The sequence below is a fragment of the Ambystoma mexicanum genome, chromosome 5q, assembly GCF_040938575.1.
Source record: "Ambystoma mexicanum isolate Mex_15411 chromosome 5q, UKY_AmexF1_1, whole genome shotgun sequence".
NCBI classification, from domain to species: Eukaryota; Metazoa; Chordata; class Amphibia; order Caudata; family Ambystomatidae; genus Ambystoma; species Ambystoma mexicanum.
In genome coordinates this window covers 1,275,035,697-1,275,060,587 of record NC_090933.1, presented here as the reverse complement: position 1 = coordinate 1,275,060,587, position 24,891 = coordinate 1,275,035,697, and the positions used below count along the sequence as shown (strand labels likewise).

At 49.0% G+C, this 24,891-nt stretch overlaps 1 protein-coding gene across 27 annotated transcripts in view; it reads left to right on the top strand.

The window, feature by feature from the left end:
* Positions 1-24,891, top strand: part of SCRIB (scribble planar cell polarity protein) — a 1,329,907-nt gene that overhangs the window by 761,288 nt on the left and 543,728 nt on the right. For all 27 annotated transcript variants that reach the window (XR_011278687.1, XM_069621824.1, XM_069621823.1 and 24 more), the window contains one exon: positions 18,210-18,290. Coding sequence is in view for 26 of the 27 variants with exons in the window: in XM_069621824.1 (XP_069477925.1) it covers positions 18,210-18,290 (81 nt within the window). In the remaining variant the exon portion in view is untranslated. The remainder of the gene's footprint in view (positions 1-18,209; positions 18,291-24,891) is intronic.

The following is a 24,891-nucleotide window of genomic DNA, read 5'->3' as shown; positions in this document are numbered from 1 at the left end:
GGGAGCCGGGGCAGTTGCCTCAGTAGCGGGGACATATGAGTGCCTAAGGACAGGCGTAGGATAGATCTGGCAGCTGCATTTTGAAGGAGCTGCAGACGTTTAGTTAAATAAAGAGATTGGCCCATATAGTGAGTTTCAGTAGTCCAAGCTACTCAATACCAAGGCAGCCACCACAGGAGCTTGGCAGGCCATCGGTATAAAGGGGAGTACCTTCCGTAAGATCCGAAGTTTGAGATGGCCAGGCTTGCATACTGCCGCCACCTGTTCTTCAATGGCCAGGGATTTCTGACCGATGATACTGGCGTGGGGAGAGTGGGCAGAAGTCAGAGGTCCAGAACCGCTGAGGGGAGGATGTACCGACAAACCAGTACCTCAGTCTTGCCAGCATTGAGCTTCAGCCAGTTGGATGACATCCAGCTGCCCAGATCCTCCAAGCATTTCCGCAGACGGGCAGCAGTTTCAGGCTGAGTCAGGTCAAGCCGGACAATGATCTGCATGTCGTCCGCGTAGGAATAGTAGCAGAAACCTTAAGATTGAAGAAGTCGTCTAATGTAGACATTGAAAAGAATAGGGGAGAGTGCCGATCCCTGAGGAACCCCACAAACCAGGGAAACTGGAGAAGAACGGAAAGGAGGAAGAGAGACTGACTGGGAGCGGTCGGCAAGAAATGCTGTGAACCAGTCAAGGACACGACCGGCCAAGCCATTGGCAGACAGACGAGAGATCAGGGTGAGATGATCCACTGTGTTGAAATCTGCTGATAAATTCAGAAGCAGGACTTCTCCGACACCGCCCTGGTCCACCAAATGTAACAGGTCGTCATGAACGTGATATTGTGATCGATTTTCTTTTTTCTTTTTTTTTTTTTTTTCTTGTTCATATTATTTCCTCCATTCGAATTCCAGCTTCTTGTTTCTTTTCATGGTGCTGAGGAGGGGAGTAAACCATTTTGCTATTGCTGTCTTTTGTGATGGGGTAAAAGGTTTTCCTGAGAAGTTGTCGATTGTTTTGGTGATTACATTTACATTTATAAAGTATGTCTGTTTTCCCATCGAGGTTTGCTTCGTCCAGGTTACTGGTTGATGGTATTGTGAGTTCAAGTTGTTAATATAAGTAGCTACCTTCGATGGTCTTCCAGTTTCTTTTCAAGACAGTCGGAGGTTTTTTGGGCCCGTTGGCTGCTTTAGTAGGTAGCATGCTCACAAATGGGATGATGAGGTGGTTGCTCCAGAGTATCTGTATTGGTGGTGCAGTGGTGATAAGGTTTTTGTTGCCGAAGATTGCATCGAGCAGGTGTCCCACTGTGTGTGTTTCTCCGTTAACCAGCTGATATAGTTTCATTGTCTTAAGTTGCTCGACAAGCAATTTTTGCGAGTTTGCGTTTTCTTCTTCACACCAGATGTTGAAGTCCCTGAGGATTATAAGGTGTTTATGTTCGATAGTTAGGTTGGTGATGGCTTTATTGAAGGTGTCAACTAATGCTGCGTTGTATGTTGGTGGTCTGTAAACTACAACGAATTTGAGGTTTGTTTTCGGGTTCACTGTCAAGTGAAGGAGTAGGGATTCGCAGTTTTTGATGATTAGTGGTTTGTCTGGTTTTATTTTCAAATGCTCCTTGTTTGCTATTGCAAGTCGACTTTTTCCTTTCCTGTTTACCTGTGAGCACTTGAAGTTGTCAGGTAGGCAGCTGTGTAGTGTGATTTTGTATTTGTCGTCTAGCCATGTTTCTGTGATGAAAAGGATGTTGATACCGCCGTCGTACAGTAGGTCGTAGATCTCTCAAACTTGCATTGATTAGGTTGCAGTGGATCATTTCGGCATGGTTTAGTTTTTAATATATGCTTTGTCTCATGGTTGTCGGGTTGGTTTGTTTCCATGTTGCTCTCAGGATGTGATGGTTATTCAGTGCAATCTGTTTCGTCTTCATAGGTCTGCTAGATTAACTATTGGGTTGCTTATTTCTTCCGGTTCCTCTTCTAAATGTTATTGTAGTTGATGGATGTGCCCTTGCGTTTTTGTAATATATGGAGTGAGGGTGTTGATTTTGTGCTTCTTTTTTGGGTTGGGGGGGGGGTTGGGGGGGTTTAGTTGGTTTAGAAGTTTGAGTTTAGGTTGCAGGGGCAGTAGCCCACGTGTTGCGCCTTGCAGGTTGGGATTGCTGTGATTCTTGGCTTATTTGCGTTGTGATTACAGGTATAACAGAGTAATCTGGCCGGTCTTGTGGTTTGGTAAGTGGGGTGGTGAGCAGGTAGGGGTGTGAGGCTGCCGGCGGAGGAATTAGCTGGGGCGTCCTTCACCTTCAGTTAGTTTGTCTTGGGGATGGAGTAAGGGGAGTCCCAGGCATCTGGTTATCTCGCTGGAGGGGTGTCCGAGGAGTTACCCATGTTGTGAGACAGTCCTAGTGTTCCACTTTCCTGTGTAAGGTGGACACAAAGTGGAGAGGGGATTCAGTTTCAAGGTATAGAAGTGAGAGCAACTCATTTTGTGGTTGGTTAGGTAGGAGGGGGGAGAGGGCCTGAACGGATCTTCAAATTAGTTTGAGACTGAGATCCACCTACAATCTATTATCTCTGTTTAGCTGGTAGTGGGTCTGATGTCGCAGTATAGCATTTAGGGAGACACACCTAGCGACGAGTTTCCCGGATAGTCTGAGAAGGCTTAAGTTTCAAACTATAGCAGTCAAGTAAGGCAGACGCTGATTTGAGTTTCCTGGATATTGGGTGGGGGGGGAAAGGCCTAGGTTTTACAATGTAGCGGTTGATGAGAAAACACATCTGGATTTGCTTTTCTGATGTCTAGCGTGCTACTATGGGTGGAATAGAGCGGTGTGCTGTGTAGTGAAGTGGTGCTTGCAGTGGGAACTAGTTAAAGGTTAATTGCAAATGTGAGCGGTGGTAAAGTTTACCGCACAGAGATGGATGTCCCCACTGATGTGCACAATCAGGCTAATAAAATGCTAAATCAGGCTGTCTTGCACAATCAGGCCAAATGCATAATAAGGCTATCTGGCACAAATTAGGCTAAATCCGAAATAAGGCTATATGGCACAATCAGGCCAAATGTCCGATTGTGTTAGTTTAAATCCCTGGGCTTTACACATCGGACCCCATGCTATAAGAGAGTTGATAAGGTGTTTGTGTTGGTCAGTTTAGTGGGGAGCAGTAATGGCTGCACCCCCTGCCTGTAACTGCACTTACTAAGTCATTAGTTGTTGGGTGGCGGCTCCAGGCCTCACGGGCCAATGTGGTCTGGAGACGTTTCGGCAGGAGCTGTCCTTTGCCTCTGGGTCCTTAGCCGAGGGGCTGCCAAGGTAGTAGGCTGCCCTAGGAGTGTTGTTGAAATGGTGTTCTAGGTCACAGGAGGGAGGCTGCATAAGCCAATCGGTGGGCAGAGGGCGGCAGGGGAGGCGGGCTGGGAGAGGTAAGTGGCAAGGAGGCAGAGCCGGCGGGACTCTGGGTTGTAATAATTGAGAATACCATCCCGTAACTCTGGTATGGCTTATATTGAAAGAGTATTCTGCCACCAGGTGGTAGACTTATTATAGGGTTTTGGAAAAAAGGTGCACTGCAGAGACTTTGCTGTCAGTGCAGCTGTTAAATGGCCACCTGTGACCTCTGAAAATGCTCTGTGCCTCTGGTAGGGTGGGCACTGCAAATCAGGGTATTATTGCAGCAGGGCACAAGGACACGATGCTTTTGTCTTGGAGCTTATGCAAGGGTAATCTGATTAGCAGATCACCCTTTCAGGGATGGAATTACTGTCATTGTATTAAGCTAATAAATCAGAAAAGACTGGTGTTGTTCACCCTTGTCAAATGGCAATCCGTCATAATCACCATAGGGCCAAAGTGCGGGGAGGGGGACTTAAAAGGCACCTCCTGTTCTGTGAGCCGTATAGGTTATTTAGGATTATATACTAAAAAAAGAGGGTATAGACAGGAGGACTTAAGCAGAAGTCCACCTGGCCCCTTAAATTTATATGAAAACCTAAAAACCAAATGGCAAAGGGCAAAGAGAGTAGGGGGAACCATAAAATGTGACTGCAGACCCCCCCCCTACCCACCCAAAAATCGATGTCTGTCCCAATGTAGTCCATTCTCCTTTGTGGGTGTCTGCAGGATGTTGGGTTCATGGAAGCTGTTGCCTCTGAAAACATCTAGACATATTCTTAATTTCGAGCAATGAATTGAGCAAAAGTTTTACATTTAGTTTACAAGACCAATTGACAGCATCCTAGCATTAACCCATTCTCAACCAATAAACCCACACATCTCTCCAAACATGCTTCTTAAATCTGTTATCAACCCTGAAATGTCAAAGGGCACTTAATGGGCCTTCCTGGAACACTATTCCTGCCTTTCTTTGGAGCAATTAGTCATTGTCTTGTAGGATTAGTCCTCCCTCTATTTCCATGTCCATAGGGTGTCGCCTGGTGGATTATTTCTGGGTGAAACATGATGACGTCTGCGTACTGTCAGTCACCGCCTACCGGCTATGGTAATTAACATTGGAATTATTTTGCACAACACGTTCAGAAAGTTGGAGGATTGGCTCGAACCCCCAACCTTTCAGGTACAGGTCACAACACTTACTGACTGTGCCACAGAGACTGGCTTGGCAATGATTGTACAGCAAGCTATGTAATATCAATAAGAATAAACGCTTGTTTTGAATTAACATGCCAAGATTCACAGACAAAACTGCACAAATTAGATGTTATGTTAGCGGTACTTGTATAGCGCACCGTCCCCAACGGAATTGGTCCCCAGGCGCTCTGACGGATCTGTAAACAGGAAGGTTGGGTAGGGTTAGTCGGGAAGAGGGGAGAAGGAGAGTGGGAGAAGTGGTGTGCTGTTGGCCGCTTCAGCTCGGTATACACAGAGTGCTGGGCTTTGGTGCTAGTCTCGGATCGGGCGAAGGCCTTCAGTGCTGTTGGTGAAGTTTGTGTTGTTGGTGCTGTGTGGTAAAGTGCGTGCGGATGGCTGGGAGAGAAATGATTGTGTGGCTTTGTGTGGTTTAAGTATGCAGAAGGTTGAGGGTTGGGTTAGTGGGGTCTGTATCCTGATTTAGGTACTTATGGTTCCGTTAGAGTTGTATACCTGTGGATTGGGATGTTGCTGGTTCCTTGTGGGCCGACTCGCTTTGGTGGTGTTGCGCTGATCCGACTTTATCCTATTGAGTGAAGTTTGGATTGGTGGGTGCGTCTGAACCTGATCTTCAGGTGTGGGGCTGGGTGGGCGATATCTATTCTCAGGTGATCTAGTGTAACCTTTGTCGGTTGCGGCTTTGAATGGTTCAGGGTCGGGGTCGTGTTGATGTGTTGTCCTAGTGGATCCGTCCTAGTGAGCTTGTGTATTCAGACGTTCGTATCCTCCTGTCCTGACTGGTTCTTTGTTTTCCGTGGAGTGAAAATCCTCGGGACTGTTGTTTAGTTGTAGTTTGTGTGGTGGGGCATTGTTTCCTGCTTTGTATTGGTGGACCGTGTGTAGTGATGAAACATTCTGTTTCTCACCCATTGCCTTGGGGCCCATGGTGCAGTGCTGCCTTTCCCTCTGTGTTTTGTCCTTAGGGCTGTTGGGGAAGGTAATAGTTAAGGTCATGGTCCTCTTGATGATTCGTTCTAGTCTGTCTTAGTTCATATACAGTTTATAAAAAGAAGTGCTGGAAATATGATTGGGTGGTGATTGTTGGCGTTTCGGGGAAGTGGCTGTAGATGGTGGGCTGCAATGGGGTAGTCCCTCTTTTATGTTGTTGGTCGTCCCGGTTTTTCTTTTTGGAAATCTGGTCGCCCTACTCGTCGGGAGAGTGATGTAACCTGTAACCCTCGCCCTCCCCCCTCCCCCACCTCTCCCCCATATCCAGTGGTGATGAACAGTCCTTTGTTACTGGTAAGTCTATGGCCTTGGCCCAGGAAGCTGAGGTGGACACTAGTTCTCAGCCTTTTCCAGTGATCAAACTGCTCAAGATTATGACAACCAGCAATACATGGAGCCAAAAGAAGAGGTGCCTTACCCAAAGTCTGCTGGGATTTAAGGAAAAATAATAAACACTGAGTTTGGCCCTGATCCCACCACCCGTTTCATTACCCTCCCCTATTCCATTTGTACATTTGTTTTTCATTTTCAACTTAACTGGGAAGGTTAAAGGGGGGGGGGGGTCATGCTTGCAGCCCCGCTAACCCTGCAAGTGTAAAACCCTGAATGTTTGCCGCTCGGAGCAGGTGTTGCCAATCTCCCCGTCTGCTGTACAGAGTGCTGGATATAAATAAGTGCCCAGCGAGATGACCCCGACCCTGGTCATTTGTAGGCCAAGCCTTCGGGCACTGAAAGAAGGGCTCCAGATGTTGCTGCATCTGCTTGGCCACGGAGCTGCTTGTTTAGTTGCTCTAAACCTGGGGTGCACAACATACGGCCCGCGGGCCAAATGCGGCCCTCCATCCCGCGAAATGCGGCCCGCCAACAGTGTTTACTTTTGTAATGAGATACGGCCCACGTCAAGCAGTTGGTCGCATTTCATTACATAAGTAAACTGATGACAGGGACTGTCTGCATCTGTATCCAAAGCGGCTATTAACATAATCTTTATCTCCTTTACAATGTATGCCCCCCCTTCTTTGTTTAGAATTAAAAGCAGTCTGAGTGAGGGGGGCGGGAGGGGCAGGGGGTGCATACATGATAATGGAGGTAAAGATACGGTTAATAGTCGCTAATTATCAAAAGACGGGGAGACAGCAGTCTCCCTTGTGTATTATTTATTGTGCGCCAATGTAGGTGCATCCCTTCACAATCACATGCCAAGGGGCACTACTAGGCGCACTGTAAGGCGGTTGCCGTGACCCCACAGCAACCCAAAAAATAAATAGGACACGGCGCAAAGCAATAGCACCTGTTTTAAAACAGAAGTGAGTAAGAAGCGTATTTGTTTATTACGTAGTAATTCAAAAGTGGAACTGTTTGTGCCGCATGAACTAAAACATGGCATTGGGTGCCAGGCGTCCGCATGCTTGGCACTTCAGTCCATGGAGGGCTTGTCTCAAATGATCAGTACTTATTGCCCATTGCAGTGGGCTACATCTCTGCCCCAAGCCTATTTGAGCTCTGCCCCGATGTTATATGCAGTGTGTACGTTTTTACCCTTCTTAACAGGTAAACAAAAGCAATACATTTGATAAAAACAAGGCCATAAAAAACAATCATTGCAATAATTGCAAGAATTGCGATTTGAATCCAGCTTCTGCAGGTGCCAGCCTTTCCGGTGCGTGCAACCCCTGTCACAACCAGTGCTGTGCCGAGGCTGGCAGAGGCGCACGCAGGTGGTCACACGTCATGCCCTAGCTCAGTAAGATCCTGCGCATTGGCAGCAGGCATTGCATCCAGTGCTACCCACGTGCAGAGGTGCCCAATGCATCCAAACCCCGTCACAACCAGAGGTTCGGGTCTGTATGGGTATGTATGCATGGTGTATGCTTGTTAGTCTGTATGCTGGGGTGGGGGTGGCGGGGTTCAGGTCTGTATGGGTAGTTATGCATGGTGCATGCTTGGTAGTCTGTATGGTGGGGTTTCGGGTCTGTATGGGTATGTATGCTTGGTAGTTTGTATGGTGGGGGTTTTGGTCTGTATGAGTAGTTTATGCATGGTGTATGCTTGGTAGTCTGTATAGGTTTAGTTGGGGAGTGGGGGGCCATAGGGCATAGTGTTTGGTTGGGGCTGGGGGCATGGGGCATAGTGTTTGGTTGGGGAGCGGGGGGCATGGTGTTTTGTTGGGGACTGGGGGCCATGCAGCATAGTGTTTGGTTGGGGACTGGGGGCCATAGGGCATAGTGTTTGGTTGGGGGCCATGGGGCATAGTGTTTGGTTGAGAGGTGGGGGCCATGGGGCATAGTGTTTGGTTGAGAGGTGGGGGCCATGGGGCATAGTGTTTGGGTGGGGGCCATGGGGCACAGTGTTTGGTTGGGTGATGGGACCATGGGGCATAGTGTTTGGTTGGGGAGTGGGGGGCAATGGGGCACAGTGTTTAGTTGGGGGTGGGAGCCATGGGGCATAGTGTTTGGTTGGGGGACATGGGGCACAGTGTTTGGTTGGGGGGAGGAGACATGGGGCATAGTGTTTGGTTGGGGCCATGGGGCATAGTGTTTGGTTGGGGAGTGGGGGCAATGGGGCACAGTGTTTAGTTGGGGGGTGGGAGCCATGGGGCATAGTGTTTGGTTGGGGGACATGGGGCACAGTGTTTGTTTGGGGAGTGGGGACATGGGGCATAGTGTTTGGTTGGGGCCATGGGGCATAGTGTTTGGTTGGGGAGTGGGGGCAATGGGGCACAGTGTTTAGTTGGGGGGTGGGAGCCATGGGGCATAGTGTTTGGTTGGGGGACATGGGGCACAGTGTTTGGTTGGGGGTGGGGACATGGGGCATAGTGTTTGGTTGGGGGACATGGGGCACAGTGTTTGGTTGGGGGGTGGGAGCCATGGGGCATAGTGTTTAGTTGGGGGACATGGGGCATAGTGTTTGGTAGGGGGGTGGGGACATGGGGCATAGTGTTTGGTTGGGGGACATGGGGCACAGTGTTTGGTTCAGGGGTGGTGGCCATGAGGCATAATGTTTGGTTTGGGGTGGGAGCCATGGGGCATAGTGTTTGGTTTGGGGTGGGAGCCATGGGGCATAGTGTTTGGTTGGGGGACATGGGGCACAGTGTTTGGTTGGGGGTGGGAGCCATGGGGCATAATGTTTGGTTGGGGGTGAGGGGGCCATGGGGCATTGTGTTTGGTTGGGGGTGAGGGACATGGGGCATAGTGTTTGGTTGGGGGTGAGGGGAGCCATGGGGCATAGTGTCACACTCCAAGAGTGAACCCAATAATAAAGCTAAAACAGGCACAATTAGGAGATGAACATCCTTTGCTTTTTGAGGAAACCTGACTCAACGAAGGCCATACTCCTCTTGGGCAACCCAAACAGCAAAGTATAGCAGTCCAAATAACGGAATGTCCAATCAAGGGTCAATAAAATATATATACTTTAATTAAAGACGATATACTATAACTAAATAGAAATAAACAACAATGGAAAATGTGTAGTATAAAATGTAAGTTTGAAATACAAATAGTTACACCTCAAAAACGTATTCTTTTTACATGTGCTTAATGAAAAGGGGGGGTTGAAAAAGCCGCCTGCCAAGCCACGACCCGCCGCGCCTACCGCCCCACCCACATTTACCTTTTGCCCCACTATAGGCTTCACGTAAGGTACTGTCGGCCCTCTGTCAAAATCAGTTGTGCACCCCTGCGAGTCTAATCCCAAATGGGTGCTAACCAGGCCTTCGTTGAGTTGGTTCTGGGAGTCAGTAATTGCTCCCCCTGGAGGCTTGTGGAGTACGAGTCCCCTCTTGGCAGTGCGCTCGGCAGTTCTTTGATTCTAGGTTGCGCTCTGCTGTAGCAAGGGGCGCAGAAGGTGACTATAAATGTAAGTGGGCTTGCGACCCCTCCACCCCTTGCAGGTGCGTCCAGTTGGCGCGGTACTTGAGGTGTCCTGTATAGGCATGCCTGCATGGCTTCGCCTGCTCCTGCAGTGCACCTCCCTGGCGTGGTTCACTGGCATCCTCTCGGTATAGCCTGCAAGCTGGGTCCTGATGTCCCCTCGGTCCTCCTCCCCCCTCCGCAGCTGCACGGCGAGGCCTCTCGTCTCGTTAGCCACGATCTGCTCTGTGTTGACTTGGAGTGCACAGAGTTGAAGGATGGTATTGGTAAGGCGATCTCCCTGCCCAGCCAGGGCAGGAGTGCTTAGTATTTTGGGCTCTTTGCTGAGTCAGGTGGTCGCGAGATCTCCAGGCCCTCCTTGGTGAGGCCGGGGCTGCGCTGCAGTTGCCGCTCGCCGGTGCCGTGATGCGTTGCTGCTGTTCCCGCGCCACAGGTACGGATTGTTAGCCCCTCTGCTTTTGGTGCACACCCTGCTCCCGTTCCTTTCCATCTGGGCTGCAGCTTTACTCTATATACTATCCGACAGTACCCGTCTTAAATCTGCTGCTCTGCTGCCTGGACCCATGGCGTTTACCGTCCCGCGTGGGTGCTACAGGCCAGGGTACCTGCAAGAGGGGAGGGGGGAGCTGAAGAGGGCCCCCCACATTCGTGTTGGTCGGTGGCATGCCGAGCGCTGCTCGGCCGCCGCTATTCCTCCCCTCTGCCTGTCTTCTGCGCCGTCACGCAGGCACACCAGTCGCCATTAGATCCGCCCACCCACCCACCCAGCCTGCCTGTGCCCTCCTCTCTTCTGTCTGAGATTTCCTTAGCTGTCTGGCCTGTGTCCAAGCAGGTTGCCCCATCCTTGAGCCACTTTTAATAATAGTTTGCGGGCTGCCTTACCGTCTTGGGAAGTTCCACATGAAACTGTAAACAGCACACATGCATAAATGTCACGCTATTGAATGTTTTCCAAGGAAAAGAGCACTGAAAAAACGATGTATGTTTTTGGGGCACAGTTACCTTAAATTGGTATACCCAAGTCAGTGCACGCCTGATCACACAATCCATATATTTATTATAAGGAATGGGGAGAGTTAGAAAATGTTCTACATTGTGAAATTGCAAAAAATGTTAGTCTTCCCCGGGTCTGAATCAACATAATGGAGACAGTGTCTTTTTCCGTGAATGTGTACATCCCCAGAACCCCAGCTTGTACCCTGATTCTTGGGCGAAATCCCAGTTAAAGAAATGCAGTGGGGGTGTATGGCTGCGGAGGACCAAGGGACCTGCTTAGAGCAGACAAATAAGGGTAACTCTAGGCGGAGGGGTGTTGGACCCCCTAAATGAGCACTTGCGCTTTCTTTGTGGAACTCACGGGGTACCGGTCCTGGGTGTAGTGTGGCGGCGTGGGGCCATTTCACGTGGCATACAATTATTGGAGATTGTTTTGTCTGCTAGTTCTGATCTCTCTGAAATGTCCTCTCCTGTTAAGCTGCCTCGGTTGTTTACACTCCACTCTGCCGGTGCCATGGTCCCAGTGCTTTCCAGAGTGGAGCTACGAGGTGCTTGAAGTGGGATGCGATGGAGGTAGAGGAATGGGCGCTCAACAGGGCGCGGCCGGCGCAGGGAGAGCATTGTAGGCGATTTGCATGAAGCATCTGACCAGTGCTGATTTCAAAACATCACACCGTTGGTAAGTGGCTATGTCCATGTGTGTTAATAAGAACATTTTGTTTAATAGTATATTTCCATTTAGTCGTTTTACAAATTTTAGTCCAACAAGACTTCTGGCTTGTGCACTTTGATCGTTGCGTTTTACTTGGCGTCAGTTTTTGGATTTTGGAGCTAGACAGCCTAGACTTTAGACTGAACCGTCGTCAGTCGTGTAAAATATCGAAGCACTTCCACCTGAATGGTTTCAGTTTCCCTTGCTCTTAACGGTGGCATCCCTCCGATTACCCAGCAGTTGCAGGCGTCCACGCTTTTGCACAGCCGACCTATCCCTTGTTGGACAGATCTTACTCTTGCCTCTGTGTGGTACAGATGCTAGGCTTGAGGGTTCTGCAAGGGCGTCCTCTCCAAGACTGGCCTTGCAGGCCTGGCCGTGCAGATATGGTCTTACTCTTACGTCCCGTCCCCTTTCCTCCATACGGCATGGGCGTCCCTTCCAAACCTTTTTCACCAGAAAAAACCTTCCCCTTCAAATGTATAGGCGAGCGGGGGTGCGGCCCTGGGAGCATACGCTGCCCTGATTCCACCCTCCGGTGCCACACCTCGGTCCCCTTTTCCGCGTCGATGGGAATGGGCTGAATTCATCAGCATTCCTGGGTTTGGCTTCGGCCATGTAATTCCACATGCTGATACGTCGTCTTTGTCTTTTTTATCATTCAGGTACTCAGTCCTCAGGCGTCACACTCCTCTCTGGTGCATGCCGACTTCCACAGGTTTCAGCAGGTGTTCATCCTGCAACAGGCTCTTCCCAACTTCAGACCCCCACACCTTCTGCCTACGTTGCCTTGGCCCAGACCACGGTTGGCAAGCTTGTACAGCGTGCAACACGCTGTCATCGAAATCGCTGAAGAACAGACTAGCCAGGTGGAGGGAGCTCTTCCAGAAATTGCCTCCAGAGGACCTCAAGAACTTTGTGAAACACTGAGCCAGGCCCAAGGTGGGCTTGCTTTTTTCCATCGCACCCCGCAAGGGAGACTCCTTCCCAAGGACTCTCCCACGCGGGAGGGACAGATCAGGCCTTTGTAACAGCATGTGCACCGAGGCTGCTGCAGCTACCGGCCTTGGGGCCGAGGGATCCCTGGATTCTCCCGGTGTCAGTGTTGATGGACCGGAAGGTTCTTGTACCGGATTGTCATCCGAGGGGCTCCGCCCTTGTACCAGCAGTATGGCCGAGAGGCTACGCCTTAGTACCGGCAATACGTCCGAGGGGGAACCTAAACGCAGCTCAGCCAACTCCCGGGTCGAGGGCGTCACACCTACCGGGTCTAGGCCCGAGGAGTAGGGTAGACCTCGTGATCCACACGCAAGAATCTTGGAGGAGGGTGGGCCTAGCGAGCCGAGCAACACGTCGCAGGTACGTTGCAGTCAGCTCGACAAGATGGCCACTGCGCCAGATTGAGGCACCTGTCTGACGCCTTTCCAGGAGTTCGGCGAAGAACGAGTGTCCAGGTCGATGGCCTACATCCTTCAGGGCAGTTTCCCACTGCTTCCAGCAGCCCCCAGCTATCGCGTCAGTAACCCCTACCACCTCTCTGGCCAGTGAGGAGGGATTCTTTGAGAGGTTCCTCAGGCTCATGAAGTCACCTCAGATGGGGAATATCCTCAAGGACGCTATCGGGGAGGTCCTCCTTACAATGCTACCGGCACCACAAGCTCCTCAGCCAGTGCTCCCGGCCACGGTGCAGTCGCTGCTTCAGGCTCCCCAGCCGATTCCTCAGGCGGTTTCGTACCAGCCTCTGGCCTCGGTCCCCGTAACCCAGCCTCCAGCTACTACTCCACCTCCACAGGATCCTCCTGATCCACAGGATACGGATGAGGAGGAGGATCCTGACATGCCATCCTCAGCCAGTGCCTTCCACGAACGTCTTGCAGGGCTGGCGGAGTACCTGGGCCTATCCCAACCTGAGGTTGAGCAGCCGACAGAGGGGGTTCCTCGCGCAACGCCCCTCTGCCAAAACGGGGATTCCACTGCAAACTGATTTAGTCTACCTGGTCAAGAAGGGTTGGCTCAAGCCCCACTCTGTCCAGCCGGTCAATTGACACCTGGCCTTCAAGTACAGGCAGATGGAGGGGGATACACTCTTGCCATCGGCCCATCCTAAGCCACAAACCTCAGTGATCGCTCCGGCATCACTATACTCAACCTCCACAGCAGTGACGCTACTAGGCAAGGAGGAGAAGATCTTGGAGGCATACGGGAAGAAGCTGTATGCCAAAGCGTCCTTACATCTTTGTCAGGCGAAGGCCGATGCCATGCTGGCAGCCGCTAACCAAAGGAAAATTAGCAAAGCCAATCCTGTTTCAAGGCGGGACTGGCTGAGGCCAAGCTGGTGGTGCTGGGCCTCATCGAATCCACTTTGGCCTATATTGACACCTTTGGCTGTGCCATCTGTATCGCCACGGACATGAGAAGGACAGCCTGGCTCAGGGCAGCAAAATTCAACCCAGATGTCCAGGAATGCATATTAGATCTGCCGTCCGAAAGGGGGGGGTGGGGGGGTCTTCCACTCCACCACAGACTAAGAGCTGGACAAGAAGAAAAACACCTCCCAAACAGCCAAGACTTTATCCATCTTGACAAAGACCACGCCCAAGTCGTACACCCAGTTACAGCAGCGCTTGACGGGGGGGAGGGGTGCTACATATGGAGAGTTCCGTGGCTTCCAGGAACAGAGATCCAGGCAGCCTGACCGATTGCCGTCTCAGAACCGGCGCAAGCAACAATAAGGGGGTGGGGGGGGGGGAGTAAGGGGTTTTTCCAGTCCCCCTCCTCCGCGACAGCCTCTGAGGGAAAGAAGGCATAACACGCCCCTCCGGGTCCACGTGTCTCCAATGGGAGGCAGGCTTGCTCTCCATGCACATTTCTGGCACCAGAATTTCATGGACCCCTGGATCCTCTCCGTAGCATCCACGGGGTACCGCCTACCCATCCCAGTCTCTCCTCCCTCTTCCCCTTCACTCCCTCAAATTGGGACAACAACTCTTCTGGCGGAGATACGGTCACTCGTAGAGAGCCAGGCAGGGAAGGAAGACCCACTGAGGCCTGGGCTTTTACTGCAGGATTTTTCACCATTCAGAAGAACAACCAGGCGGGCCTGAGAGTTGTGCTGGACCGTTCCACCCTCAATCTCTCCTTACCCCTACAAAAATTCAAGATGGTTACTCCAGCTTTTATAGCCGAGACATTGTGAAAGGGAGACTGGATGTACTCCCTGGATCTGAAGGACGCATACCTACACGGCCCGGTTTGGCAGCCCCATCGTTCTTTCCTACGGTTCAGGATCATGGGCTAACATTTCCAATACAAGGTCCTTCCTTTTGGCCTCAATTCGGCCCCCAGGTTCTTTACCAGGCTCATCAATACGGTGGCTGCCCTCGGAGCGCAGGGCCTCCACATCTACCCATACCTTGACGACTGGCTATCAGCATGTTGGAGTGGGCCCTGGAAAACGACGTCTACCTCACGGCAGTCCACCTCCCGGGGGAATCCAACCTGGAGGCGGACATGCTCAGCAGGTTGGGAGCGGACAATTAAGAGTGGCAGCTAAACGACCTCGTTAGTCAGGAGATCTTCAACAGAAGGGGTCATCCCCAGGTGGATCTTTGCCACCTGGCACAACAAGAAGTGCCCTCAGTTCGCCTCCTGGCAGGGACAGGGCCCCAGCTCCCTGGGCGACGCATTTCGGCTTCAAGCCCACTTCGCTGATTCACAACGATTTGCAAGATCAAGGAGTCTCGCCAGCTCAACATCATTCTAATAGCTCCATGGTGGCTGGCCAGGCCATGGTTTTCGGAGATGCCTCCGATTCACCTCCCGACAGGCCCAGCACATCTTCCGGCTCAGCAGGGGGGCATGGTCATCCACCCTGTGCCTCAAACTAGCCCTCGCAGCGTGGTGCGTGAGCAGGTAACGCTGCGGCACCTCAGCCTCTCCCAGGCTAATCTGGAAATCATACCATGCATAAGGAGTAAGGGTACCAGGGACCAGTATAAAAGTAAATGGACCAGGTTCTGCCACTGGCCAGACTCCAAAGAAATCGACCCTCTGGCATGTACTTTGGACGACGTACTCTGGTGTGCAGGTGGACACCTGCCGTACATACCTAGCAGCCATCAGAGCTTACAGGAACTCTGAGGAGGGGATCTTCTCCTCCTCCAATCCTATCAAACATTTGATGGGGCTCACAAGGCTCTACCTGCCCATCAAGAGGCCGTACCCTGTGTGGGACCTTAACATAGTCTTGGTTGCCCTTGCGCACAAACCGTTTGAGCCAGTGGCGTCCTCCGACATCAGGCTGGTCCCCATCAAAACAGCCTTACTAGTCGGCATCGGCTCGTAGAGTCCGCAAAATCGAGGCGCTGGTTGCCTCGGAACCATATATTACCTTTCACAGGGACAAAGTAGTCCTGCGTACACACCCAGCATTTCTGCCCAAGGTGCCGTCTGCTTTCCATTTGAATGAGGAAATAGTCCTTCCTTCGTTCTTTGCTGATCCTAAGGACGAAGCACAGAGTGCTGCACTGCCTGGATGTCAGATGTTCCCTGAAATTCTACTTGGACAGGACCAAGGGCTTCTGCAAATCAGACCCCCTGTTTGTCACTTTCGGAGGCTCAAGACCAGGCGATCAGGCCTCCAAGGCCTCCATATCCCACTGGATGGTCTTGGCCATCAAAGAAGCATACAAGTGCCAGCACAAGCTGCTTCCGGCGAACATGCATGCCCACGCAGTCAGGGCCAAGGCAACGGCCATTGCATTCTAGCGCCATGTCCCTTGGCAATTCATGTATAAGCAGGGCAACGGCCGTTGCATTCCAGCGCCATGTCCCTTGGCAAGTCATATATAAGCAGGGCGGCCACTTGGGCCACTCCCTCGGCTTTCTGCAAACATTACTGTCTGGATGCCAGCTCTAGATCTGATGCGGCTTTCGGACAGGCGGTTCTCAGGAACCTATTTGCTTAAGGAGGGTCTCCTCTCCACCCTTGGGGCTACATTCAGTTGTAATCGACCATGCAGTATGGAGGAAAGGGGACAGGACGTAAGAGTAATTATAAGTTACTCAGCGTAGTAACTAACGTACTTGGTCCTTAGTCCCCTTTCCTCCATATGTCCCACCACCCCCCCCCAATAATACCAGTGTCATTAGGCAATGTTAAATCTATTGTAGACGTGTCAATGGGGACTGAGGTCTGCCAGAGGGCAGAGTCAGGCCAGCACATGCTCCCAGTGCTGTACCCCTGCGCGCCTCTAAATTTAAAGGGAAGACGTTTTTTTTCTGGTGAAAAAGGTTATGCCTCCCGTCCCTTGGAAGGGTCGCCGATGCAGTATGGAGCAAAGGGTTTAAGAGTAGGTTAGTCATTACGGTGAGTAACTTATAATTTATTTTTCAACAATAAGCGAGCCTGATTGAAAGACAAAACCTTCTGCTGGATCACTTCATATTTGTCTATTCGCCACTCCCAGTCTAAGCATCATAAAGGCGGCTTTGCCGCCCCAACCTGCAGCTCCTGCATGCGATGATCCCCAACGCTCTGTCTTAATCATCTAATTGATCTGATGATACTTGCCTTTTAATCTGAATAAACACTCACAGCACTTTGTTTTTTTTCATCAATCTCTGACTGTATTTTTAAAGTTGATCCCTAATAAATCAGAAGGGATCGTCTTCAGATTCAGCCATGTGTGTGTCCTTTGCCTATGATCCAGAACCCTGGAACTAACTGAAATGTTTCTCAGCCTGGATACTAAGCAATAATCTTGAATGTTGCCTGTGCTCTGCAGATTTCTTGGCTACATCTTTTGGCCTGGATAGTTGATTTTTCTCCATCGTCTTTGAGTCGAGGTTGTACCTCTGTAAAATTGAGACCATGCAAGCACCCGCTATGCACTTGCCAGCTTATGCATTAAATTTAATAGACTGAGCTGTGTGGCTCTTGGTTCTTCCTGTGTCTGGGCACCGCTTACCGGTCTAGTCCGTGTCACCACAACCGTGTCAATCTTTGAAGCGCTTTTCATGAATCTGTCCAAATATTCTGATGGGTAAATGCAGCAACTAAACTGGTGCTGGTTTCATGAGGGCCTTTCCTGGCGATTCTGCCTCAATCAGCAGGACGCTGCCTCCTTCTATTCCAGGTGTTCTGAGCGCCCCCTAATGCGGAGCAAGAGCATAAGCTGTGCTTGTTGAGTCTTGACCTGCAGAAAGGTGTGTAAACCGAGTATGATGGGCTTGATGAGCCCTAGCGTAGCATACCCTCTCCTATGTACCGTCCAAGGGCGTGTAGATCACGCTCTAGCGCTTCCTTTTATTCCGAATCAGGTGCCCCATGTGTGGTCATGCTCTGGGCTTGGCTTGAAATTCTGGTGACTGGGATATTTTCCAATTTAGCAGCACCTAGTTTAGGCTAGGGTCCTACCTTTTGAGGAACAAGGTATTATTCATGCTGCACAGAGAAGTAAGAAGGAAAAGGTTTTGTGTGCGGCTGTACAAAGGTCATAGGCGTTTGACTGCAGTCTCTTCACGATGCTACAGGGTAGGGCTAGAAATGTATATTTTGTTCTGACGCGAACCAGATAGCTCTTTGACTTGAGCACTCACTTCTGTTTGGTGAATGTGACCTGAAGGTGACTGGTTTGAATGTCAGTGGAATTAACAACGCTGCCATCTTTCCGAGATCTCAAATTGAATGGAGAAATAATCATTTGCAGTGCTATGAAACTATGGAAACCGTGGTAGGGAGCATTAAAGAAGTTGTATCCTTTCGTACAAAACAAGGTGCTTGTTAGTCAGCATCTCTGAAGGTTGCAGCCTGGTGGCTTCCTAAGCTTTTTCATACATCCTGAAGGGAAATGAGTTAAAGGGAACTCTTGTTGGTGTAATATGTGTATCCTTGGGCCTCAACTGCAGGTACAATTTTCCACGGAGCTATTTCACCCATATCTCTCAAGTTCTGCTCACATAGGCATGCACGCTCCTTTGAGTGCTTGTTAATGGTCTAATGAATTTGACAACGAGTTGTTTCTGTCCTTGACAGGGAATCTTCATATCACGGATAGCAGAGGGTGGAGCGGCTCACAAGGACGGTGCCCTGAACGTGGGGGACCGGGTCATGTCGGTAAGTATTTTCAGCTGCATGTTGTCCTGTGGGTCGCTAACCTTTCTTACTCTTCCTTGCCCTTCTCATGTTTCCTGTGACGCTGGCTAAAGCCCTTCAAGGTAACTGCTGAAGTGTGTGGTGTGCATACACAGTGCTGTGCTTGAATGTCTATGTGCCTAGGATATTTTTGCATGCTTGTGTTTGCTGATTTTTAAGGCCCAAATAGAGACATTAAAGAAATGTGGATGGCTTGGTAGAGTTAATGCAGCATTTGCCCGAGCCCTTCTGCTAAATGTGCAAATGGTGAAATCGTTTATTTTTTTTAGCATTTATTCGAGTCCTTCCCAGCTATTGTGGTTTGGTGCCTGTGCACTTGGTCCAGTGTAATGTTTCTGGTTGCCATTGGTGAGTTTGCCACAAAACGTTTGATCCTTCTGTGCTGCCTAACTTTCCTCTTTGCTGTACCTTTCTGCTCCCTTCAGACAAAGGTGATGCTTTAATAGCGTTCTTGCCTAGTATTATTTTAGAACCGGATGTGCCTTTCATTTGACACATCAGAATCTCTTTGCATCGGTTCGCCAATAAGCCTCATGCATCCTCCCCTTGTCCTCTCCATTCATTACTCTGCACTTTCATAATTAACTGCGTTCACATGCCAGCAGCTGATGGTGATGGTGGTAGTTGTAAATTAGCTGTCATGGTAGCAACATGCGTTACCATTACAACTGCTAATGGTAAGAGTGGATACTGCCTTGTCGATGCTGGCTTTCTGTCTCTCCTTTGTTTGTTGCTGCCTTTAAGCAGTGTTATTGGTTTCTCTTCCATGAATGGCTGCAGGCAAAGGCCAAACCCGGCTCAAACTGCAAGTCTACGAGGTTCACTTTGTGGCTCCTTTTTCTGTCAGCCTAGGTCTCGCTGCTGAGCGCATAGGTGGACTGGTTGTGTGCAGATGTTGTACATCCAAGATGATGTAAGGTTGACCTCGGAGACATCCTATTAACCAGTCGCTGCTCCCACAGACGTAGCTGATGAAATGCAGGAGACCTTTCAATAGTCATTCCCCCTTTTCATTCTGGTGGTGGCCTTCCTTACATTGAAGGATACCAAGATATTTGAGCATCCTTTTACTTGTCTGGTGGCAGTTACTATTAACTGAGCCCACCTGCATGTTCAGCTTAAAGGTGTTAGTGCTTGTGCCTGTAATTTCCAGAATGACGATGAAGGCAGCTGCCTTTGTCTGCTCTTTTTGTTTTCTGCATGCTAGTGACTAGCCGAATTACTGATGATTAAAACCAAGTGTACCCGGTGGGAGTACTTGTAACAGGTCTCGCTGTCGCTTAGTGGTCCCCCTTTAGTTGGAGGATGTTGTCTAGTGTCTTTTGGACCTTGCTTTAAGTACGCACCTTGCACTCTTAGCGATCTTTCATTTCTATTCACTTTTGTTGGTGTCATTAAAAAATGTGATGTTCTGTCCTAGGGGTTAGTTCTCCATACGTATGCATTTAACACCCCACAAGGTATTGTGCACCATGGTGCACTTTCAATATCAGCATAATCTGATAGTGTTTCATTTTATAGTGAGGCTGGTGGTTCAGTGGAATCCATGGCGTTATGCAACTGCAAGTTGTGAATGTTTGTGGGGGGTATGTTGGGGACCTTGTGTTGGTACGAGCATAGGTTTACAAAGTAAAAGGATGTAGGAGTTGTGGAGATTGGGTTGAGACAATCTACTACTTTATAGCAGAGGTTCTGGTACACGTGTAGTCAGCCCTACATATAAGGGGTGCTTAGGACACTTTTTAACTCCCTAAAAATTGGCAAATACTCCCAACAAAAAATGGGGAAAAGACATGTAGAATCCTATGCCTCTGCGTTAACCCTCACAGCTCCATGGATTTGTTTGGACAAGTCGTGCATGTAGTATCACAGGAGGAAACTACTATTTTAACTTCCTGATTGGAAGAAGTAAACATGCATCTTTTAAAGTACATGAAGAACTAGGTGCAAAGAAACAAAAATGCTATGAAATCTGTTAGGCAAGATTGTATGTAGTATCCTTGTGGGAGACTACACCAGCCTTGTCCTCTTGGAAATAGTTAACCCAGCCTTTGCTATAAGCATATACTACACGGTTGTGGTAGAGTGACTGAGCAGCCTGGCTTATCTCTAGAGGGGTCAGTGTGAGTTGTAGGGTTGGAACATAGTTTCACAGTGACAAGTATTCAAATAACACTTATACTCCAGGTTTCTTGATTAAAATAATGATTTATTAATGTAAGTCTGTTTTAAAATAAGCCTTCTTTATAAGAGTACAATTGGCAACAATAAAAATATACTTCACATACTCCTTCAGTTCAATAAAGTAAGTAGAGGCCCTTTTGGGATGCCACACAGATTTCCTACACGCTGAGTTGACTTCAATAGCTAGGACACTGTGGGCATTAATATATCCCTTTTTACACTGAAATGGTAATACTGAAGTTGTAGCAAAAAGGAACAGGTTAGGGAAGGAAACAATGGTTAACAAGTTTCTCAAACGGGTAAGCACTTTTGAACCCCCCCCAATGCAACGTAGATTAACCCTTTCCCAGCTATACAAGTAAAGTATGTATGACTTCTTGGAGGGAGACGGTTAAACACAGTCAGAGGTTAGAGTCTTCGGGGAGCTAGGACAGCCAATGTCAATTGAGCAAAGTATAGGGGAGCTGAGGCACTTCTTGAAGGTAGGTAAAGGTCTTGCACAATGTTAAAGAGTTTTGTTGTAAGAAGAAATCACTTTTGAGCCACAAACTGGGAGGCTTGTGAAGAGCAAAGCTGCAAGCAACTCTGCAAAGGGCAGCAAATGCAAGTCTCCAGTCAGAGCAAGCAAGCTACACACAACAAGAGGCAAGTGCCCCTTAATTCACAGGACCTTAGGTCTGAAGAAATGGTTCCAGCTGGCTTCTGTTCCTGTTGTAGTTCCTGCATATCCTGTTGTTCCTGGGCCTCAGTTGTGGGGACAAGAGGGAGGAAGTCGGGGGACTCCTGCACTACAATTTAAAGGTCGGCGGCAGCAATGGGCGCTATTCAGGTCAGCAGCACTTCGCTATTTCGGCTACTCACAAATCGCACCACTGCGGTTCTTGGACACATTGTGGACTTCCTTGCTTCTGAGGTCCAGCACTCTATTGAGGTGGCTCAGGCTTGGTCAGCCCTGTTTTGAGGGAGGATCTTCCTGGAGTTCGGGTCCGGCTTAAAAACGATGCACTCAATTCTGGTGTTCCTGTCCCCTGGCACTCGGTTCCTGCAGCAGGAATGGAAGTACAGCCAGCAGAGAGAGGGGTTTCAGTCGAGTTTGTCTTGGGGTCGATTGGTCCCACCAACCCAAGGGGAGAAGTCGTCCTTTCCAGGCTTCTCTAGTCAATGTCAAAATAGGAGCCTTAGCACTGCAGCAGGGCTTCACCAGGCAAACCAACGCTCTAGGAGGTTCAGCAAGCTTCTCTTCCACTTTCTTTCTTCGGTTCCTTCGGCCAGTGGTCGACTCTGCCTTTCTTGCAAAATACCTCACCTTTTATGCAAGTCGTTCCCATTAATTTGCAGCCTAGCTGTCACTCACACAGCCTATAACGAGGAGACTAAGCACAGGGAGTTTCGGGCACCCCCCCACCAACTTGCTTCCTGCCCTGCCAGACACTCCGGAGCCAGAGGCAGGCTTCCCCAGTGAACCCCGCCAAAGACGATACAAACAAAGGGACCAAACCTGGAGTAAATCTCGAAGGACCTTTCCAACAAGAAACGCGAAAAAGACCGGGCCATTTTGACAAAATGGGCACCCACGGGTGCTTTACTGCATCTGCGAACGCAGCCCGTGGTAAAAACACACAATGGTAGGAAAAGGTAAGCCACAGCCCCCAGCCATTAATTGTAGAAAGGTTAACAAAAACATGTTAGACAAGCCAGAGGGGATACGAAGTAACCCCTCCAGCACCCTATTGTAATATACTGTGTACTGGGTCTTTAAAGAGGAAAATTTAAATGAAGTCAATTTCACTTTACTACTCTTGGAAACAGTAGGTATCCAAGAAAAGGTATTTAAACCTCAGCAGAAATCCAAAGGATTTCTCTGTGACACTGCACTGAGGGTGCTGTGTGTCACAATGTAAAAAGATGATGCCTATGGAGATTGTCAGACTCCAAAGCCGAAAGAAACACAGTGTTCAAATATAATGCATGAGAGAGTGGGGTAAAAAGGTCTCTCTCTCTCTTCAGAATAAAAATGAAGTCCTAAAGTCCAGCAAAGGAGCTGGGGGGTCTCTAAGGTAGAAGGGATTTAGGGATTTCATTTAAAACATATTTTTACTTGGTATTATAAAATGTATAAAGTGCAAACTAAGGCCCATAGGGCGTCTAGGCGCTGAGCGGGAGTGGGCAGGCAAATAAATACTCAAAAAGCCACATTCTCTAGTAGAGAGGAAGAAAGACTTAACAGATGAGTCTTCAGGGCTCTCCTGAAGAGAAAGTAATCAACCAATGTTCTCAGGCATAGCGAAAGGGCATTCCACAAGCTACGTGCCAGGACTGAGGAGCGGCCCCTGACACTTCCGCCGAAAGTTAGGAATCTTAAGTAGCTGATAATGAGTGCACATTTCTCATTGGACAGTATCTTTCCAGTTTAATTTTCAAAAAGTGGGGGCCCACATTGTACACGGCTCGATGGAAAATACAAAGAATTTTAAATTCAATACGAGCAGCCACCGGTAGCCAGTGCATACAATGTCACAGGGCTAAAGGGGTGTCCAGTCAAATGGTCGAATAAAATAAAAGATCAAATGACCATTTGATCGAAAGTCAAATGGTTGAAAAAAAAATTGTCGAATTTTATTTATTTATATATTTTTTGTTTTGTTTGGTAAAAAACTAAATTAATATAGAAAAAGGGGGTTGCGGGGGGAACCCCCCATAAATTTTTTTTTAAAAAATCAACCATTTTTTCGACCATTTGACTCTCGGTCATTTGACTCTCGATCAAATGGCCGAAGGTTCATTTGGTTTTCGACCAAATGACCTACAACCGGCTAAAGGAGTCAGCCGAGGCACCCTGAGTGCCAATCGAGCTTCAGCATTTCGAAGGACTCGCAGATAAATGCCATTGCAGTAGTCCAATGAGCCCATTATTATGGTGGATGTCATCAGTGTTGTGCGGCTTTCTGGAGGAAGAATTTTCCTTAAAGCCTTCAATCTTCCAAAACCGGCACTGCAGATAGCCGAAATATGAGCCTCACGCGAACCGTTAGGCAGGAGTTTAACTGCAAGGCTTTTTACTGAGGGGCAAGGGGATAGGCAGGGACCAAGTGACTCTGGTCAGTATTGAGTTCCAGTGGTGATCCCTCTCCTGGGTCCAACCACCAAGACCTCAGTTTTGCTGCTATTTAGTTGCAGCCAGTTGGCGCCATCCAGCTGCCTACTTTCTCCAAACAATCTTGCAGCTTCTCGGGAGGCGTAGCTTGAGAGGAGTCCACCCGGAATATTAGCTGCTTATCATCCGCATTAGAATAAAAAGAACTCCACATTCTGTGATGAGGTCCGCCAATAACTGAACATACAAATTAAAAAGAGGAGGTGAGGGGGCTGACGCCTTGGGGACTCTGCAGAATATCTCCACCCGAGAAGAACTGCAGGTTTGAAAAGAAACCATTTGATAGCGACCTGTCAGGAAGGATCGACACCATGCAAGAATGGGGCCAGTTATTCCTGCTTGCTTGAGCCTGGTCAATAAAATCTCATGGTCCACGGTATCGAAAGCCGCTAAGAGATCTAGGAGAATAAGAACTTTGGTGTTTCTGCGGTCCTGTAGCAGCGCAAGGTTGTCCAGTAAGGAAACCATCACGGTCTCGGTCACCATTTTAGGACGAAATCCTGACTGCAACGGGTGCAGTCAGTCATTCTCTTCCAAAACTTGGAGACCTGGGGGCAGGGTTAATCACTGCCTCCAACATAAAATACTTTAATTGGACATAGATTTATACTCCTTAAATCATTTTACACCCAACTTTAAAAAATGAGGAGTAAAATACTTTCAAATCGTATCTGGAGCACTGCATGTAGTGTTATTTAGGCCACTGTTTAACTTTTTTAATTAATCCTTCTAAAAACCTAGTTGTGATCACAGTATTCCGAGAGCTTGCAATGGTAGATCCACCTCTGTGTGTTACCTACACCTGGGAAAGGCACCATTATTGTGATTAGATATCTGCCTGAGCAGTTCAACAGTGAGCGCTTGCCCTAATTTTCCTCTTTCCCCAATAATGCCTGCTTCATACTTGTTTGCCTCCCCTTCAGGCACTTTTGACCTGCAACATGTTAACAGGGTAAGGCTATGCATTGTGAATAGTGGTGGGGAAGGTGAGATCATGCAGTAGTCCATTGGCCGATTTGCAACAATACTGTGCCTATCCCTTCTTGAAAAGTATCTCTCTGTGCAAAAAAGTGTGTTGGTCCCCATTTGGCCATCTGAGATTCAAATTTGCATTAATCACAAGACGTGCAATTTGGGCAAGTAGACCTAATTTTTGCCTTAGCTTGACATTCTGGTGATTTAGCTGGAATGGAAGATTCTACATTTCACCAGAACTGGTGCCCT